Source organism: Anabas testudineus, chromosome 9 (assembly GCF_900324465.2).
Source record: "Anabas testudineus chromosome 9, fAnaTes1.2, whole genome shotgun sequence".
In the NCBI taxonomy this organism is placed as follows: domain Eukaryota; kingdom Metazoa; phylum Chordata; class Actinopteri; order Anabantiformes; family Anabantidae; genus Anabas; species Anabas testudineus.
Window position 1 is genome coordinate 2,896,117 of NC_046618.1, and position 22,056 is coordinate 2,918,172.

General features: G+C 38.6%; 1 protein-coding gene across 1 annotated transcript; it reads right to left on the minus strand.

The window, feature by feature from the left end:
* Nucleotides 1–9,055: 9,055 nt before the first annotated feature.
* On the minus strand, nt 9,056–21,840 carry LOC113150957 (golgin subfamily A member 7). The gene is made up of 6 exons (XM_026343722.1): nt 21,790–21,840; nt 20,913–21,038; nt 18,413–18,565; nt 15,725–15,826; nt 14,239–14,291; nt 9,056–10,240 (listed from the first exon to the last, which is right to left on the minus strand). The coding sequence occupies exons 1-5, from the start codon at nt 21,796–21,798 to the stop codon at nt 14,250–14,252; spliced, it is 432 nt and encodes a 143-aa protein (XP_026199507.1). The 5' UTR covers nt 21,799–21,840; the 3' UTR covers nt 9,056–10,240; nt 14,239–14,249.
* Nucleotides 21,841–22,056: the final 216 nt, after the last annotated feature.

The following is a 22,056-nucleotide window of genomic DNA, read 5'->3' on the forward strand; positions in this document are numbered from 1 at the left end:
ATGAATCAACACCTGCTGGGAAGTGGCAGGTACTTTACCCAGGGTGCAGTACCCGGGAGTGTCCTTAACAATATGTCCTCGTTCAATTGCAGCACTTTAACACGGGCAATTTTATTTTTCTCCAAAGCTCACCCTGGAGAGTTGAGGGGATTGAGAGCAATCATCGGTAAAAGACAGCAGCATTGGAAATAAATGCAGCCTTCTTCCATTTTGCAGCAGTTTCACGGCGCCTTTACACACTGATGTCCGCCAACACTCAGGTTATGTTACGCTAGGACATTTGCATTTGTTTGCGTGTCACTAATTTACACTGAAGGAACAAGTTTCACTGAGGAGTTAATGCAAATGAAGCAACAAGGTCTAATGAGACTGAAATATTCCATGCTAAAGTGCCTTAAAGGGCCTGTGAAGAACAACTGGGGCATTTCTTCTGCATGGACACACATTTTTGCATAAGGTCACATTACAAAGACTAGCTCAGTTCATTTGGGAGCAGTGGTGTTGCAAAGCAAGTCTCTTTTTTTATTTTTATTTTTTAAGGCGCACATTCAAATATCCTTCTAGTAACCGGCAATTTATCCCAACTCAGTGGTTTTGTGCGCTCAACTCTTCGCTCCTCATGAAATGGAGCAATGTTTCGCATTTCAAGCTAATATAACAACCTTGTCTTTTTGTGAACTGCTGCTACAGAATATCCATATTTATTAGACTAACACCGCTAACCTCCACCGTTCTACCTTGCGCGGTCCTCTGCACATGGGCATTAATGTGGTTAATTAGCTTTTGGTTGTTCTCTGGGATTTCTTCAAACTGAAATTGAATAGCATGGTATACAATATATACCACAGACACAAAATGTAAGTTACATGTCTGTACCCAATTTAGAAGCAGGAAGCAAATAAATGAGCAAATATCCACATTGAAAGTTACAATATGCTATTTAAGCTAGCTCTAGCATGAGACTCCGTTCAGTCTCCTACCTTTCAGGTATTAGTCAGTATCAAATATTGTTCTGTCATAAGCTAGCAACCTAAGAATTAAAATCAAAATGCAAAAAGTCATTAGCTTTCTGTCTATAATATTTTCTTTAACTGTCCTAGTATAGACGATAGCTTAGCTGAGCAAGCTAACAGTAGGTTGCTACTTAGCTTTTCTCCTGCAGCATGTAGCGCAGCCTAAAAACACCAACACCACTGCTAACAAAATGCTAACTGTAGCTAACTGTCATTAGCCTGGAAGCTACCGTTCCCAGAGCAAACCCGTCTCCTCAGCTGTCAGTCTAACCTGTCCTCCAGAGCACTGTACTAAAACAACACTTTCTTCCTTTTAATAATAAACATATTCAGATTTTCTGCTATTTAGCTTTGTGCTTTGTGCCACTTAAGAAAACGTAATGGCGCTATTTGCTTTTTCTCCCGCGTTTCTACAATTCAGCATGGTTCTGGCCAACGTGCGGCGTGTGAACAACACAGGGAGTGTTTTAATAAGTCTGAACTCTCTACACCTCCACTCTCCTTTCATTGATCCGACTCCAGCTGATCTTTTCATCATCTCTCTGTATGTTTCATGAGCATGTTCAATAAACACATGAAAGATAATGATGGTTTGTGTTTTATCAGCTAAGAAATGTTGTGTTTGTTGATATTTGTGAAAATCAGATCACATCTCATGATCAATTTACGCAGGAAGACAGGAAAGTGTGAGCACGTCCTCCACAGCCACGTCCCCCCAGTGAGAGCATGTGGACATGTTATTTTTCTATTGTCACATCTGGAAAAACAAACCCATTAGCAACATACTGTCAGTCATTTGTTGAAATGTTTAAAGTGTAAATCCTATTTTTATTGTACTTTTTATAATGGTGCTATAAAGCTGGCCCTCTGTTTTCTGAGGGCGCAGTGAATGATGGACATTATGTCGTATACTAACAGTATACTTGAACTGAGCTATAATAAAAGTCTGAGTTATGGAGCAACCAGTCTTGTTCAGTTGTCTTTATATTTGTTGCTGTGTTATTATGGGAACAATTCTATTTTGTATGCATTTATTTTTCAGCCTCATCACCTTTGTTCACATAATATTTTGAGAGGCCCCTAGAACTGTATTTAGACTATTATAGACAATGTGGCACAAAGGATATCATTAAAATGCTCTGAGCGACTTCAGCTCACTCACCGCCATCATCTTTGAAACACAGACTGTGTGTTTAAAAAAATCTCTTTCTTGTTGAAGTTAATTTCCCAGGAGCCCTTGACTTTTCTCACATTTACCTTAAATAGAAGAAACAATCTTTGGCAGTGTTTATACTGCAACAGATGGGATTTTTTGAACTCCTCGTGTGTCAGATTTTCTCCAGATATCAGAGGATGTGTACATCAGGTGCATGATGTTTCATAAATCCCCTATAAAATAAGTCGTTTTGATGCATTCCTCTGTAAATTAGCAGATGTTTCTTGCACACATTGATCCTGCTGCTATCATCATGAGTTATATCAGCAAAGATCAGCGAGCCTGTTCCAGAAGCAGCCGTGCAGCTAAACCCTGACACTACCTTCACCATGCTTCACAGGTGGGTTATGTAGATTATCAGCAGAGCCTGTCTTCAAACACACTTTGATAAAGATGAAATGAAGTCCCTCCAACCTTTGGTCAAAGAATTCTTGTCAGCTTGTTGGTAATGTAAAAAGACTGCTCCCGTGCTTCATGAACCACCTCTCACCTCTCATTTGGATGGACTCTTGTGAAATCAGTGTCAAGCTGCTCCTACAACAGCTTAGTAGGCTGGAGATCTGGTGCCTACGCTGACTACTCTACTACGGCCAGGATACCTGTTGATTGCTTCTTTCCTAAATAGTTCTTGTGTAGTTGCTGCTGTGGAAACCTTTGCCCTCATCACAGGATGTGGCATGGTACAAAATGAAGCTAGTTTTCAAGATTCTTCAATCTGTGTTCTTATGCCAAACTTAACCTTTATTCTTTTTTTACTGTATTGGCCTTTTTCTTTACAACTCTGCCTAGAAGGCAGCATCCCAGAGTCACCTCTTCACTGTTGATGTTGATACTGAAAACAAGGACATTTCGAAGTCACCCCTAAACTTGGTGGATACGATCTATAAAACTGAAAATGGTGCAACACTGTCCTCTAGTGACGTCCAACATATATTACATTGTTCTCTCTACAGGAAACTGTTACAGTTGCCATTTGCCAACCATTCATCCTACTCTAAAGCATTTATCTCAGTCCCAGCATGCGCTGGCAGAGGCGTGCAATACACCCGGCCAGCCACACAGCTCTAACACAAATCTACTTTCACGGTTCTCTTACAGATATGTGGAGACTGTGATTCACCACTGTGGATGGAAGGAAACCCTTCACATACAATGGGAGAACATACAGCTGTGAGCCAAAGCTGCTTCAACACAATAGGAGTGGTCCATGTACATACCAAACAATCTTCTGTTTCCCCATCTGCCACAGACAGATCTTGTTTCAAAGCCCACTGGCAGAGGGGAGGGATGTTTACAGTAAAGGCCAATTATACTTTTTCTGCCAGAGTACATTCAATAAACCATAAAGCTGATGAATTACAGTTGTCATGAGTACTGTCATTTAGAACTGAGACAGTAAGATGCCCCAGATCTTTATGCGGTCTTTAAATTATGCCTGCTTTGTCTGAAGGAGAATCCAGCATCCACAGCTACTTCAGAGTAGCTGTGGATGCTGCAGTGTAAACTGTTGTGCAGCAGTGTAAACTGAGCTGCTGCTGCTGCTGCTGCCCAGACAGAGGTGAAGCCTGATCAGGTTTAGACAAATCCAGAGTCTCCTTCAACGGTGGGAAGGTGTGATGTGTAACCAACTGTAGTCCAGTTCAGTTTTTCTTCATGGTGGTTAAAGAACGGTAATAAAATGTATGTAGTTATATAAAAGCAACAACAGATACACAGTTGATGTTGGTTGAAACAGAAGGTGACAACACACAGCGATATACAACAGCCGGCTACTCCCTATTAATCCTGAGATTAATAAAACTCTATAAGACAGACACTCATGTCTACAATATATTAGTAAATCAAACACACCTGCAAAGCTGTTTGAGAACTGTCAAATGAAGAAATGACATGAAGTCAAGGGGCCAATCAATCAATCAGTCAGTCAGTCAGTCCATCGCCAGGAAATGAATCAACAATTTCTTATTTGAAGTCAATGTATGTAAAAGAAATCATAAAAATATGAAAACGGTGGATACAGTTTGCTTTTTGAATGTTGAATGTCTACTTCATGGAAACACTGTAGATTGAACACTAATAATATTTTGAGAGGCCCCTAGAACTATACTATGATTTATTTCATACAAACGAGCAACAGAGAGGATATCCAAGCAATTAACAAGTAAAACTATGTGAATGTGAGCCAAGACAAACTGTTTCACACAGAGGGCAGAAGAGGTGCTGAATAAAGAATGATCATATTGTACATTTTCCTAAACTATTTCAGTGGAGCCCTTATGAAATGTTCATATCTTTGCTTTTGGCTCCATTGGCCTGACAACACAAGAGGCTGGCACTGTAGAAATCTAGATGGCCACAACTCAAAGTCCGCGTACAGGTCCTGACATGTGGAGAAAAATGTAATTTGTATTTAGTGTTCAGACCTGCTGTTTCATCCTTCCAACATCAGATGTTTGTCTGACACACATGCTCTTAGAAATGTCATATCGTGTTCTATGAAGCCACCGAAAGCTGTGATCAGGTTTTACAGATGTGGAAACAATTGTTGGTACTTTTCCATTAAAGAAAGAAGAACCCACAAAAAACCTGAAACCGACAAAAGTAATAATAAATAAACTTCTTGAAAATCAGACATTGCTTTTGAATTGTGGTTCCTCCACAACTGGGCAGAACTTTAACAAGGAGGCTCAACACAAAGAAGTTAACCAACGATTTCCCAGGTGTGCATCAAAGGTATGTCAACTTGGGTATTTAAGTGTCTCAAATATCATAATGGAATGTAATTCTAATTACTGCAGTTACACACAGCTATGACTTACTTTACAACAGCATGTTGGTCAACTAAGTCCTGTTTTTTATCTAAAACATGAAAAATGCTGCATTTTCACTCAGTGAAGGTTCAACAAAGTGTTAACTACGTACTAGCTATATAACATGGGATTTACAGTGTTTTGTAATCTCTCCTTTTGTAATCTGGCCTGCACTGAGAACTATAGCTGGTTGCATCTTGAATTAACACACACCAAGTTGGCAGTTTACACATAACTATAACCCTGCATATGTGTGTGTGTGTGTGTGTGTGTGTGTGTGTGTGTGTGTGTGTGTGTGTGTGTTTGTGTGTGCGCAGCTCAACATCAGCTCATTTTCCAAAAAGATCAAACAATTGAAATAACACATTTCTAAAACATTGGCAACAAACATTGAACACTATTACCCTTGTGAAGTTTTATTGGTGAGGTGTACCTTGTAAACTGGGAGTAGTTGAAATAGACATTTACTCACTTCAACTTAACACTTAACATCAAATTATTATTCAGTGTTGCAGATTCCCATTCAGCTGTATAGACATTAAATATGTTTTACCCTGTTTAGTTGCAGTCACACTGTGAAATCTTTTTATTGATAGGTTATATGAACACATACTAGTCATTATTAATAGTCATGTATTCATTCTCACGTGCAGCCTGTTTCCTGGAGCACTCAATATTCACAACTCTAACTGAAACATTAAGATGTTACTTTAAAAAGCAGTAAAATGTCATGTCCCCCACGTTTCAACGTGTTTATGCTTTTAAATTGTTAAGGTGACACATTTTTACTGTTATTTGTGTGTGTACTAAAGTACTCACTTTAATAAGCACACACATCTAAACATGTAGATAATCTATCAAAGAGTAAAAATGAATTCTCTCTTACTCCATCACTGAAACCTACAAATCCCCAAAAATCAGTAAGATCACTAACTGATAAAGTCGCTATAGGAGCGAAGGAGGCGTTTTTAAACCATATTTTCAGCTTCCAACATGTTTCCAACATTCAGCTCCTGACTTCAGTGTTGCTACTTCTGATTCCATCTCATATTTTGTCCAGGCCAGTTTCCTTTGTTTTTTACAGTGCTTCTGTTGAACCACAACTCAAAAGCAATGTCTGATTTTCATAAGTACATTTTTATTTATTATTACTTTTGTCAGTTTCGGGTTATTTCAGTGACCTTTGGAGGTTTTTCTTTCTTCATCGGAGTGTACCAACAATTTTCTCTCCATCTGTGTATGTGTGTGTGGTTGGCAGAGAAGAGAAGGCAGGGGGTCCCACTGCTGCCATGATGTAAAACATTGTTATGAGTTTTTCAAAGCATGTTGGTGTGCTTCCACGTCCTAAAATTCCTGCTCCTTTGTGGTTTGGATTTCATTTGAGAAAAGAAGTGAGGCCTGCTCATTTTGGACTGCAGCTTTCTATGGTGGTAAACAGCTGAAAACCACAGTTTACTGCACTATATGTGAGGGGATGATTGTAAAATACAATATATTCTTATGTCATTTTCTTTTCTTAAGGATTTATCAAGTAATTTTTTTGAAGGGAGAACTTTATGATTGTTTTTTTTAACGTCTTTGACATTCAATAAGCCACAATGTAGTGCTATTTTTGCTCTTTACTGTCACATATTATGGATGAGGCCATAGGGAGGGCTGGACAGGCCCCTCCACAAATGTGATTGGCCATATGGTGCCTCTCTGCCAGAGTCAGATTATACTGTAGGTATAATTAAATGTAGAACCCTCATCACTAAGGTAACTGACAGAGAATGAGGCTGAAATAAATCATTATGATTATGAATAATGATGACTACATCATATTTACTAATGGAACATCTTATGATGGTTGAAATACAAACCAACCAACTCCATACACGCTTTTCCGATCCACACTAGCTGCACATTTCATGGAACCCCCCCACCACCCACTCAACGTGTTGGTAATTTTCTGTGGTGAGATCAGGTCTCTACAGAAAGTCCACTGTGTTACTGCTTTCCAGGGGAATTTTATGGTTTTGTAAATCAAATTAACCCTAAACACATACAAACCAGCATGTGAGTATGATGCTAAGATCAGGAAGAATGAAGTCACAAAGGCATTAGTGAGGTTAGACACCTAGTGTTTTCCACTGCTTAACAATCCCACTCCATCCACTGATGATTACAGTGAGATGCATGTGAGGTGGCAAGCAGGAGAGAACACAGCACTTGGTATTGGTTAGCAGATGCTTCAAATCGGACCTGGCTTCATAGTCAAACTGCCTGCACAGACTGTGCAGGGCCATCGCCATAAGTGGTTCCATAGACTAGTTTATCACAGAACTATTCGAACACTCCCATGTGGACAAATGAATCCTGTGACTCGCTCTACATAACAAAACAAAAAGAGGGCTCTGCTGCTTCTATTGGGGAACATTTCTTCATATTGATTGAGTAGTGAGCTTAAATAATGGTTTAAAATGCACCAGGAGGGAAAGCCCTGGTTCTTTTTGTACGTCAGGACGGGGTCTGTAACACACACACACAGAGATCATCATCACCATCAAACAAGGCAGAACCAATTAGCTGTCATTTGGTAATTAAACCTTGTGTGCATTTGTTCCATAACACAAGTGTCAGGCAAAGCGAATCATTACTGAAAGAGTGTGATGGGCCGAGAGAAGCTTCCAGGACATTTCTTTTCTTGAATTAATATGGTTTCTGCGAAATGTGGCCTTAATTCAAAAGAACACTAAGGCCACTAGACAGTATTTCTAAGCTATAAATTCATCTTTCTCTCTGGACAACTGCTTCCTCGTGAGGCCAGTCCATCTTCGAACACTCGCCTGCAATTCTCATGTCCTTTAGGTAATCAAATCCTCTCCTTGTTGAGAAATCACACTGAAGAATGTGATGAGAATGTTACACATCATTGTAAGTGTATTTTTTTCAATCAATAACCAGACATATTTTATTTCCCCTTATTGAACAGTTTGCAGACCTTGCAGCGTAAACTCAGGTTCACCTCTTCATTGCATCATTCTGCTGTTCCTGTGGGAATTTAACCTCATGTGTTTAGGGTTCACCTCCGCTGTGAGAAATAGTGCAGGTCTTGGTGGATTTGGGAGAGCTTTAATGCCACATAACTCTTGGAGACAACAGGAAATACTGCTCTTGACAACAAACCAAGTTGAAATGAAGCCAAACGTTTTAAATATCAGGACGTTTGGGTCCCGTAGCTCTTCTCTCAAATGTGCAAGTGTGATTGTAAGGTGAAATCAACTCTCCAAACCAGAACGGCACAGGAGTGAGCAAGATGTAAAATATGTATGTTTATTTATGGGCATATAACATTTACATTAATAGAATACTTGGATTTCAAATGACAAAACAAAATAGAAAAGTTCAGTTAACAGAACTCGAGATAAATAAAGTACGAGCTAAATCAAAAATAAATGAGACTTTATTTACATAATAATTGTTCATCCTTTAGCTATGGCATTCAAAAGTCTTTTCTTATGCGTGTAGTTATGTAGAAAATCAAAGTAGGCTACCATACACACTGAAGTACTGTATAATCTACCTTTAGTTACAGAATCAAGAATAATGATCCTGGATTAAGTTGCTTGTTAGCAATTAAGCCAAGATCTGAGACGGTCTTCCTGTTTAGGCCTTGTCACACCATAGACTAAATGATGTTACATTAATCAGCTATGCGATATAACTGGTCAATTAAACCAGCAGGGTTAGCTGGCTAGCTAACCACTAACTTTGCAGCTAGCCTGGTTAACTAGAAATCCATTTCATTTTCCTCCCTCATGTTCTGCACCTAGCATTTGATTTCCCATTACACACTTTTTCATTGAATAAAATAGTTAATGCATAGAGAAAATAATGTTAAGTAGCATACTTGTTAGCTGTGCTTGGTTGCCAATAGCAAAATATGTTCACAATTTCAAAAGGTGTTGGTTCACACCTGCCCTGTGACTGTCTAAAATTTCTCTTGTGGAGCAGTTATGATACCCCAAAAAAAAAAAAAAAAAAAAAAAAAAGGTCAATGGTGCAACGCGGTCAATAAGCTCCGCTGGCCGTCACTGTTGTGAAATCTACACTGTGAAAACAGCTTGCTATGGTCAACAGTGCAGCAGTTTACATAAAAAAGTTCACCAACATTGAACTACATGCTATACATTAGTGATGACTTCCAACTCCTGCCAGCAAATAAAACTAACTGCAGCAATTCTTTCTATAATTCCTGCAAAATGTGGTCCTGGTGTGACAGGGCCCATAAACGTACATGACATTCAAAGCCATTATAGGCACAGTCAACTAAAAAGAGCACTTTTAATACTTCGTTCAAAGCCAATCTGACAATATATGAATATATGCTTAGTAGAAGAGAAAATCAACAGTAGTCACCAAACACTATGCATGGCACAGTTACAAATAAAATGACGCATAGTAGCATTAAGAACAGTACATGCTAAATGCAGCAATGATGCATTTTGGTTTTTCAAAAGCAAAAATAATAACCTCAAATCAATGCATTAACCGGAAGGACATGCATGAATATCTGATATTAGACTGGAATGTTTAGAGTCTGACAAAGCTCACTCAGCCATTAACTTCAAAAGTCAAACCCTACAGGGTAAATATGCAGGAAAGGTAGTGAGCACTAAGCACCTTTGCAAGACACGTGAATAAGGATGAAAGTAAACAAACTGTGAGGTGTGGCACATGCAGTAAATCGCACTAATAACCCGAGCTTGCTGTTTCTTAATTAAACGATATCCTCAGTTCAGCCGGGACAATCACTTAAAGCATGGGTGTAGCAGAGCTGTATAAACCTTCAGATAAGTTACCCTGTGTGTTGGCTTCACTACTGAAAAGGGAGTGTCCAAAAAAGTATACAAAAAAATTGTATCTTTACAAATACTATTACTCAAAAACATATAGTAGTCCTCAGTTGTTCCATAACATCCTTTCCTTTTCTCCAAATAAAAACAATGATTATGTCACACATAACAATGACAAAATAATCTTTGAATACATGTCAGATCATCTCCAACTTGGTCACAAAGGACACTCTGAATGGGACATGCATAGGATGGTCAGAGAAAGGGACAGATTGTAGAGACGCAGTTTTAAGGATGCCGGTCTAGGTGGTCCTCGGGGAGGTGGGCACTGGTGCTGTGCTGCTCTGCTCAGCTAAACAGGTGCTGCAGAAACAGAAAGATTAGTCAGAAACATTAAACTGAGTGCACATTAAATAAAGCCTGTTCACAGCAGGCAGTCGACTTGTCGTGTAAGAAAAGCACATGGAACGGATAACAAGAATGACTAACCACCTCAGGGGCACGATTAGTGCAATTACCTCACATGAATAGATTGCAGTCATTAACAGTGTTCATTAGTGCAGTGGCAATTCAACTGCTGCTTCTGTGACAACTTACACTTGAACTGTTCTTCTTTATCTTTATCTCACCCTTTAGAAGAGTACTTACACTGCTGATTACATCTACAACTAGCAAGTCAACTTTTCACCTCACCTGAAATTTCAGCTCATTGTACCTCAGCTTACACCTCAACTCCTTTCATTACTTACTTAGACATCTGCTGCTTTCAAAACTAACAATTGATGTGACATGTAATATCCAATGTGACCGCTTATATCCCAGTTCAACTGACACGTTAACTCCTAATTCAAACACTTCAACATGCATTTTAACTGAAACTTCAAATGTTTTCAAGGCTTCTACTCAAGGACTTTAACTCTATGTGTATCTCTATGTGTAATGTTTTAGAATTTATTACACTTCTGCCTTTATTGAACCACATGGTGTTAATGTTGTAGCTGATCTGCACATACATCAAAAAATTATAAGTGAGAAAAAGAAGATTTAAGGTTAATCGCACAACTCTGGCTTGTTTCTACACAAAAACCTGAAAACCTTCTAATGAATACACTTTTTTCATCTGCCTTGGCCAAAATTCCCCACTGAGACAAAATATTCTCATGTGTGCAGCCTAATTTTCAAGTGTGTTGGCATGCTATGGTGAGGTTGCAAGTTTGTACACGGAGCCTGACGACACCTTAGGAGCAGAATGTGTTTTGGACAATATGCCAGGGCACCACCTTGACGCCATCTGCCTCCAAAGGAATGCTTGGCAGTCAGAATCTGATCTGATCCTTTACCCTGAAATGCTCCTAGTCACACTGAAAAAAAAAATAATTAAAAAATAAAATAAAAAAAGGCTATAATGTTTTAATGGGGGGGAAAGAAAGATGGGAGATGGGAGCTGGATATATAGAAGTTTATTCCAAGATAAAAATACACGAGCAATTAAAGCAGAAAATCAATAAATAAATATATTAAAATAAAAAAATTTATTCCAGATATTTAAGTTCGGCAAAATAGAAAATCTACCCCAAAACCACTACAAATCTTTGGATACCTAAAGCTGAATTACTCATTATTTTCCAATGTGAACAGATCACATGATTACCCATAATCAGTGCAAAAGGTGATAAACTCCAATCACTCAATAATCAACAACCCAAGCTAATGCAGCTTTAAACCTGCATTTTGGATTTTTTGCAGCTATCTAGTGTAACTGTACACAAAATAACGTTTTAGGCTGTAAAACCAAAACAATACACTGAAAGATGCTAAAATGCTCTGTGAAAGCCTGGGAGGGTGATGGCTGACCCATCTTGTCCAAATCCGAAGCAAATTGAGTTTGTGCAGCGTTTTATTTCCAGAAGGAACACAGCCACCTCATCATTCTCCTTTTAATACCACTTTAAATTAGACTAAAGAAAGAGCATGGGTTCAAGTAATCTGTTTCCTGTTCAAATTATTTGAAGGTTAAACACTGAGACTACAAAGTGCAAAGTTTGACCTACGTGACCGAACTCTACCCAAACCCAACCCAAATAATTTCTAAATTCCTGTCTGAACTAAATACATTGGGACCTGCCAGTACAATACAATGCACTATTTGATATAATATTGATATTATAGTTTCTTAAAAGCTTAATACATAACTATCCAGTAGGGATCCTTGTATAAAGTAAGATTTCATAACTGATCTCAGTGTCCCCTGACAGTTAAGAAGTGGCAAAAGTGAAAGCTTCATGATTTCATTGCTGATATGACCTTTAATAAAAGGTTGGTGTCAGCCTGATACAGCGGTGTGTTTAATCCTGGAGGAGACAGAGGAGAAGAGACTCTGGCATATTGTATGTGTGCTCAGTCTGCTAGCTGTCTTTGGTTTACCTTGTCTTTGACCATGGCAAAGCTCCAATGCACTTTTCTCTCAACAGCTACTTATAAAAGACCTGGGTTTACATTCCTCAATAGGACATGTATATGTATTGAGGCGCTCAGCAGGAATCTCAAATGAAAGATTAATCCCTGTGTGCATCTGTATGCTGGCAGTGCAATGGCTTATCCATCCACAGGGATCTATAGTCTCAACCATGTTGCCAAACACAACATTCCCCATAGGTAAAATATTTATAGGGTCTTTCTTACTTTGCCTGATGGTATAGACTATGCTGCGGTACGGACTGGACCCTGTCCAGCAAAGTACTTTTCCGTATGATTTTTGCTCAGCACATCCTAGGATGACACCATGAAATGAAGTTTCATATCCTTTTCTGTACACAGAAGAAAACAATTTTGGGTTTACAGTAACCCAAAAATCAGTAAGATTGAAACAAACTATGGGATGAGATGAGGTTTTACATCAAAAACCTTGAGGCATCTGCCAGGGTGAAGGATCTGCAAAGGATCTGTGGCTAACAATCATAACTATGCTGTCACACAATGCTTTAGCCTTCAAAATAAAAGTGTGTTGTGGGGAAGTAAATAAGCGCTATGGAATGATAACTGTCGTGGGCTGTCCATGGCAAATTTTATAACACAGTAAATTAGGAAGCAAATATTTTCTTTGCTGCAAAACATTTCCGATAAATGTCCCTTTTCAAATCCTTGGTCTTTGATTTTAAGTTAGCTCAAGCTCAAGCCTGCTGTACTAAAATTATGAAACAAGAAGTAGGATTAGAAACGGTGTTAATGTTTGGAGCTGTTGCCAATTAAATTCTCTTTAAAACTGAATGATTTCAACAGAGTAAATTGCAGCAGCAGTAAGTAGAATATGGCCTTGCACTGTTTGAACCCAGTGTATAGTAAGCTAGTTAGGTTACGATTATGTCCCACTTTGTCTAAACTCTACCTTTCCTTCCTTTATTCTGCCAGAAATTGATCTATCCGTTAAATCAAAATGCAGACAAGGTGTTCAAGGACACCATACTGCCAGGATGGAGAGGGAATCAAACCAGTGACCCTAAACTTCATGGGCAACTGCCCTGTTGCATGATTTACTGCTGCCTACAAATACATTTATCTTTCCAAATCCAAAACACATAAAGAAAACTCAAGTTGTACTAGTTGTATTAGAAACTAAATCAACATGCAGTCACATTTGGTGCTATTCCTTATTTTCAGTGAGCCTGATTTTTATTCTATAAAGTTGTAATTGTTTGTTTTCAGGAACCAGGGAAGAATTAGACTCTCCCGCATCCTCTGAAATGACATGAATGTGGTAGGAGCCTGGTGGGCTGCTATGTCAACAGGGAAATTAACAATTCTAACAAAAACCTGCTAATTGTTTAGTTATAACGATTTAAAGCCATCCAACTACAGTCAGTATGCTGTGGTACTAAAAGGACAATTAGCTACTTTTAGGGTTTGGCCTGTGTACCCTCTGAACAGTAAGCTATAGGTACATACAGTACAGCCTTTATTGAAGTAAGTGGCAAAACACTGCGTATGCTGCAACATAAAGTCATAAAGTAAGCAGTATGATCCTTTGAATGCAACATAAAACAGCCCTACTGACAGTAAAGCACTTAACTAATATTACTCACAGATGAAGAGGCTTTACAGTTTGATGTGGGATTTTTCTTTGAATGCAGAGGAGGCATTCTGCCTGGAAGCAACAGACAGCGGGGCACATGAGGAATGAACCCAGTTTTATTACTGCTTTTTGACTCAAACCCTTTTCTTTCCAATATTTCCCGACGATTAAGAGGAAAATGTGCTTCATAGATGGAAGAAATGTATCTGTACAATTAAAACTGGTTTCAACCGTTTCCGTCCCATGAGGAATGTGCAGGTCCTTGTTATGAAATGTTAATTAGAAGACTCACCGTGGCAGCGTTTATCTAGTCAGGCTTCTGTCTTCAAAGATGGTGACCTCAATCTTAGTGGGACTCAGTCAAGAAAAGGCATTCGGAGCAAGTCTGGGTTCATTTTACATTCAGTGAACATCCCGTGAAACTGTAATTCTCCTCACTTTTTTACATAGGGAAAAATAAATATAGATACGGCAGAAATGCCCTTTTCTCCACTTTTCAACAGAGACTTCAACTGGTTTTGGTTGTAACTGTAGAAACAACAGTTAATGTCCTCAGAGTAGAGTAGTGTCAATCCTTCCCTAGAAATACAATTGTTTAGGTGTACTCATTTGGTTCAACTTGGAATATATTTTTTGGAAAACTTCTAAAATGTGTTCATTTTATTTGTGTTTAATCATACTTATGTTTTAACTGTATTTAATGAACACCATTTGCTTGTAAGTGTGTTGGTGAACATATTGAATATGACTAGAATCTTGTAAGTTTGGTAAAATCACAAAGGCTTCAAGTTGTCATGGCAACTGCTGTAGTGAAACAGCTTTCATTTCTTGAGAAAGCCAGATTAAAGAAACACTAAATAAGTTAGTGACGCTAGTGGAACAGAGGCTACTCCTAAACGCAACCCTTTAAAACAGTACAAGGGGTCATTTCAGAGAAAATGTCAACAGTCCCATCAGACAATTACAAATACTGTTCAGGTAACATATTCCTCAATACGTCTATGCTCCCTAAGTCAGCACGGCAGCCCGACAGTGTGGGAGAAATAATCCAGATCACTGTCAGCCGTATAAAATCATAGACAGGAGGGGGAACAAAGCTCAGCTGTGAACAATTTCAGTCATATTTTGTTATCCTTAATCTGCCATTGCTGCTCAGTTACAATTACTTGGGATGTTTAGTCACCCCCCCCCACACACACACACGCGTGCTGGTAAAGCCAGGATGTTGGTGCACCCACTGATTTTATGCAGATGCTATGGATTACATACTAACTTTTATCTGGTGTTTTTACAGGGTTTCCCTACATTGCGCTGGATTTCCTGTAAGCTGCCGAGACTGCTGCTTTCCATTTTCACTCTGCTGTTACAGGCAAAGACATAGTGGGGGCACAGGGTCTGTAAATCACTCTTTCTATTAGGTCACTGTGAAATCTCCTTGAACTGCTTAAGGCTGTGGTGTGGTTGTGTCCTGATCTCAGGCGATGTTTAACAAGTGAAACTTGGTCACAATACTTAACATTTAATTCCTCTTTTCCATACCAGTCTTGCACAGTACGGTTTCTTTATTCCAAAAACACTGAGGCTCTGACCTTTCACTGTGTTTCTACTATCTTTGTAACAGTGATGATCTGAGTCTAATTTACTATTGTCTTCTCCATGTTAATGTGGAGACCAGAGTCTCCTATATATATATATATTTATATATTTCTATAAATATAAAACTATCTTTAGAGAAGAGAGTATTTCTTGGCTGCAACAGACACTAAAGCGCAGGATACAACTCGCAGGCCTCTCTCGATAGGGTCGGTCAGCAGGAGGCCTCGTGGTGCGTAGATCTTGTCATTCTGCTCCTGAATGTACTTTGCAATCTTCTTCAAAACCTAAAAGGGGAAAGTAGACACAGTTTCACATATATGACTGACAACAATGCAATAGTATATATAATACATAATTTCGACCATTTAGAAACCTGAATCTCCTATTTCAGTCCTACTAAAACACAAAAGATATCAGAGATGTGGGCTGGACAAAGTTCTCGTATAAGGATCTATTGGTAACTGTGTTGTACAAAGTGTCTTGGAATAGCCACCTATTCCAAAACAATATTTTATTGTCTTAAAAGATAGATTCCCAATTTTTGAAGTATCTCTTAAAACAACAGTAAAGTGCCAGTAAAGGACATGACTAGATCGCCACCTAAAGTCTTTCTTTAATAGAAGTTTTGGAGGCCAAAATCCACAGCCCTTGTTCTGTGCAAAAATGTATTCAAATGTTTATCAAAGCATTTTTGTGGCTTAAATAGTCTGAGTTTTTGTATCAAATGGATATCTTCCAAAGTTGAAGTTTAATAGTAACAAAAAAGAAAGAACTTTGTTTTAAAAACACTGCCACTTTGGAAAATCTCCACGAGCCTATTCTTTCAGTAAATAGAACCGCTACAGCAAAAAGAGCCTTTCTTCAAAAGTTAACACACTGTTCCATTTTATTCCATGTTCTTAAAAATCTAAATAAAAAACATTAATTGTTTGGCTAAGCTTGTCGTGTTAAGCAATGGAGATGAAATATTCTTCTTTGAGGCTATACTGTATGTGCAGCCAGCTGCACAGAATAAATTGCATGGATAGCGGAAAGAAAGAATTCTGCTAAATATCAGCAAATTCTCGACACAAATGTCCTGCAGTCACTCAAGAAAGTGAAAGTGAAAAGTGACTGGCTTTTACAGGATGATGATGATCCAAAGCAGACCTCAAAATCCACCATGAACTACTTGAAGAAACAAGCTTTGGAACAGCTCTTACAGTCCCTATGACTTTAAGAGCATTGACACTCTGTGGGTAGATATTAAACATGCTCACAAAATGTGTTTACTGGCTGTGTTACCTGCCAAGCTTTTTTACATGCTACAATCATGGTGTCCCTTTTTTTGGTTTGATATTTTAGGGCTAATTAAAGAAAAAATTATTAAAACATTTGCAGTAAGGCATTTTTTTAAATGTCTGTTTGCTGCAGAGATTGTGCTAAACTCCTGCTGGGTGGTAGGTGTTCATGCAGTACATACTGTTGCTACCTGGCATCAAACTGACACATCTCTGAATGGCTACTTCGGGAACAGTTTCCCATTCACCAATCTACTGCATTCTCAAGCTGACTGGCTGAATAACAGACTCCGTTTTGACTTTGGTAAAGACCAGTGAATTTAAATTGCGTGACTTTGTGGTGCTCATAAAACCCAAACCAAGCCAAATGTTTTTTCCCCCACTCACTAAAATGCAAATTGATAGGACAGGAAAGACCACTGACAGCGATCCATGTACATTCCACATGAACTGGGCCAAAAGTGATTTTAAATTAATGTAAATCAGATTTAATTGCTAGTTTTCATAGAAGTCATAAAGTTGTTGTGCTGCAGCCAAACTACAAGGTTCCACACAGCAGCAACTCAACGTCTTACAATACTAACCCACCTCAATAATTTGAAAGGTGAGATCCAGCATCTCTACATATTGTATTTTTCAAGTGGTTGTTCACTGACATCTTTTAAAATGTACCTTAAATAAATGCTCATATCTTATGTGAGCTTTGGTAAAAATACCAAAATGTTAAATGTATCAATACAAGCAGTCACATACATGAACTCTTAAGCTTAAGCGTAAAACCACTTTGCCAGTCAGCAATGCCTAAAATACCCTAGTCCAAGCTTTTTAAATTGTGAGGATTGTCTCTGTTTTCTGTCTTTGTAAATTTAATGACTTGGGGTTCTGGACTCTTGGCTCCCGTTAAGCAATCTGCATACATCGGTTCAGGCTTTAAGAAAAACTGCAACCAAACTTTGACTAGATTTAGGATTGTTAATTGTTGTTAAATTAAAAAAAAAAAAAAGACTATATGAAATTTCCAGATGTTTGGTTCAAACTGTCAATTTAATTCATAACATCCCTGCATGAATTCTTGGGTCATCTTCCCAGTAGCAGCACAACAACAACAATGCTGCAGCCTGGTCTCAGGAGTCTGGACAAGTGAGAAAGTGAAGTAAAAAACATATGAGTCTAACAGCAGGGCTTGGCAGAAACAAAACAGATATTTGGAGCATCTATTGCTTTGGAAAGATAGAGTGAGAGTGTACTGCATGGAGAGGTCTTGTACTGTCTGTTTTAATTTGTTAGGAAATCTATTTTTAATTTATTTGGGATCTGAATTCATTTTATGAACCTATTACCTAATGTTCTCTTGTCTATTTGCCACGGTGGCTTAAGAATGCTGTTGGAAGGAAGCATTTAAAAATAACTTAGTCTGTTATATTAACAGCACCTGTAGATGCAGTGATAGTCAAAGTCACATCTACTGCAACAGTTGGAGCAATTCACACCAACAATCTAATAATGGCTATCCTCAAAAGGTAATACGGTCAAATATACAGCCCCATCTATTTCTTCTGCATGCATCTATGCATGTAAACTGTCTCTCACCTTCTCATAGTGGGTCTCCATACACAGGAAGACGGTGTATGCTGTGAGACAGGCCAGACAGCCTTCAATATATGACTGGCTCCCCAGCTTCTCTGCTTCAGCATAGAGGTTATTTAGTGTGCGCACCGTCTCCTCAAACTGCTGTTTGTCAATCTGAAATATATGAAAACATCAAATGTTCAAACCATTAGACAATGCGAAGAGCCAGGAGTCTATTAGGACTGTAGTGTGTGAGAGCTTCCTGCCTCTGTTGGGATATTTGAGTGAAAACACTGCCTTCTTTGGACCAGGGAATATTTCCCCCATTCTTTCCATCTTTAGATAAACGAGGAGCTGAATTTTGTTGGACTAGTCATACATCAAGGGAATACTGAGCCTCCTACTGACACTATTAGGAAGCCTTGACCATATGCTATGTGACTGTTTTCCCTTAATAACTGCCAGGATAAATGTACTCCAAGTACGACACAAGACTGTGACAATCCAGGAAGGAATGTTGATGGTTTCTCCTTCTCTGACAGAACCAACACACCTTGAGTGAGATAAAGACGTAAATCAGTTGTTGTGAAACCATGGCTGGCTGATAATCAAGTCTGCCTTTTTCAAGAATTCCAAACTGAAGGCCTACTGCAGGGAAGACTGATGAGGACTGCTTCAACTGGGGTGTTGACAGAAGTTCCATGCTGGTGGACAGAATAGATTTGGTGATGCATCTGCTATACTGTGAAAAAGTAGGAGCCTCCTGAACTGACAGTGAGCCAGCCAGTGGCCTCCCGAGTCTTTGAAAATTCTCCATGCAACGTTCTGCTCCCTTGTGCTCAAGGAATGCAACAAGAAGCTCCAATGCATCAGTGGTCTTATGTGTGTTTGGTACCCACCATTGAAACTCTTTGTTCTCCTTTTAATTTTCCATTTGAGGGGTTGCGATTCAAACCACATTTCTCTGCCTGAGCATCTTTCCGTTACATCTAACACAGCTCTATTAGAGCGTGAGGCTGAATAGGGTTCACAAACTATGGTCAAGTGCATTGTTATTATTGTAAATTTGAACTGAACTCGTGAAATAAATATTATATAATATTATATACTATTTAATAAATAAATAAATAATAAATAAATATTATAAACTGAATTATTTCCTGGCTCTTCTTACCAGAAGCAATAAAACATGAAAGAGCTACCAAAAATAAAAAGTTCTACATCATAAGATAAGAATGTGATGCACTACCATACAAGCATGCTCTAAATAAGGCCAACTATATGGCAAAAATCAGACACAGAGGTAAAACATTTTCAGAGTGACAAATGACTGGCCTAAAATGGAAGCCACTAAACATTTTGGCATTAAACTGCATATTTTATAAATTGATATTACAGCAAATCATAATAAAATATATTTGGCAAGAACATTTTTACGATAGGACTTAGCTTTTACCTCCCAGAGGAAACCTATTTTTTAATCTGTCCAACAGTTTAATGTGTGTGTGTGTGTGTGTGTGAACTGAATCGTACCAAAAAATATGGGAGACCACCCAATCAAGGGGGAAGTGCCAATAAACCTCAAGTTCAGTGGTTTAAGTGTTGTGAAGCTGCTCTTTTCATGTGGTGGGTGCATTTCAAAACTGCGGCTTTCTGTCCTGCGAACTCTGAACCATTTGCCTGGCACTGTCTTTAATGTGGGGTAGAGCCTGTTCAGTCTCAGCGACCTGCTCTTCCTCCTCCATGTCATTATAGATGCCTGCTCTTAACCCACTTCCACTGTGGTTCACATAAGGATAAAGTCCAGCAGTGTTCCTCTGGAAAAGTTCCTGACAGTATTTTTGATTTGTGACTCCATGTTTGCTGCATTTATTGTTTCTAATGACAACAGCAGCTGTTAAACACTTCAGATGTGGCAATTTTGTTATAATAAACACACGATGCAGCAGTGTTTTGCTGAACATTAACTGAAATTTTTTTTTTTTTTTAAGCAGCCATGATAACACTTAAAAACAGAAAAGAGCCTGGTTCAGGAAAAAAAGCTGCAGTCAAGACAGAGTTTTTAGCCATTAAGCCGGCCAGTTAGGGCCAATGCTAGAAATAGAATCTTACCAAGTAATAATATTCAGCTTCTACTCAGTGTCAAGTAATTTGGTTTGGTTGATTCCCTGTATGGTTTATTAGATGAATATGGTATAAAGCATGGCATTGGGATGGCAGAACCAGACTTTTCATTTTTATTTCCATGTGAGTTTTTTTCTGTGCTCATAAATTTGATTAACTTTGTTAAAGCACTGTATTAGATGATGATTTGTCAACAACAGTATAAAAATTAAATTACTGTTTTTTCAGAAAATCAGATGAACAAACAACAGAATGAGAGATTGTGTTAAAATACAGAGGACTGCTGGGCATCCGATAACACTGAGACTCAAAACCATTGGATATGAAGTGGATAATGCTCTGTCAAGTATGATGGAACAAGCTGTAGTGAATAACACAGTAAAGAGGTTTGTCCTACCCTGGTCTCCAGCTCAGAGGGGAACTTGGTTTGGAACTGGCACACAGTGCCATTAGCATAATCTCTCTGAATGAAGACTTTAGCAGCAACAGCTGCCTGTTGCCTCATGTCCTGCAAGCTGTGAGTCTGTGAAAACAAGAGATTATCATTTTAATTAATAATTTTTTAGGGGTTGATAGTTAAGACCAAAAACCCAAGACATTCAATTTAAAATCTGTAACAACAGAAAAAGAAGCAAATTCACAATCTTGAATGTCTTCAACCAGATATCTTTTTTTGTCTTTTTGGCTTTAGATGTTATTTAAATCATTCATGCTGGGTCACTGTCTGCATCATGAGTTACAGGTACAGTTGTATTGTGTAAAACAGTTACACAAGTATTAGGTATTAGCTTTATCTTCCCTCGCTGAGCTGTTTCAGCTGAACTTTCAAACCAGCCCTCTTTACACTATCAGGAGCCAAAGTTTAAGTGACGTAGCCATAATGTCCAGTTGTATAGGTAGATACTGAATTAGCTCACAGCCAATTACTCATCCAAGCCAACTAGCTGCTCTACGCTGCTTGGCTTCTCGCTGGGAAGAACACCTATGCCAGTAATGCCGCATACATTTGTTCATCGTATCTTGTAAGCATAGATGTAGTTGAGCTAGCTAACGTTAGTACCATAACTAGTAACAGCTAATATTACTAGTTAACAATTATTCCCAAGCTACTACCCGACAGACCGGTAAAACACCAGGTTGTTCAATCTTCCTTCCCCATTTAAGGTTATCAAACATACCATCAAAAACACAATAAAACGCTAGCATTAGGAAAAACTTTGCTGACACATCACCGACGTATAAAAAAATAGTGTTAAAAATCATCGTTAGCTTACCTCTGCCATCTTGAACAAGATTTCTGTTTATCTTCCGCTAGCAGATATTTGCATGTACCACGACATATTCCTTCCGGGGGGAACAAGTGTTTCATAACTTAAGTACCGGGTGAAGAAAACTGGTCTCATAAACAAATGAGCTTTTGAACACCAAGATACAGTGTGTGGAAGAATTTAATGAAAGGTAACGTTATATGAATAACCGCTGATTGACTGACCCTTGAAACCAGTAGCAGTGATTGTAGTGTCTCACTGTCTAAAGACTTT

What these genes read in the sequence shown, in the direction of transcription:
- LOC113150957 (XM_026343722.1), bottom strand. An exon ending in CCTCTGAGCTGGAGACCAGG is followed by an intron (nt 18,566 to 20,912) that starts GTAGGACAAACC and finishes CATATATTTCAG; the next exon opens with ATTGACAAACAGCAGTTTGA. An exon ending in TCGAGAGAGGCCTGCGAGTT is followed by an intron (nt 14,292 to 15,724) that starts GTATCCTGCGCT and finishes AGTCCCACTAAG; the next exon opens with ATTGAGGTCACCATCTTTGA.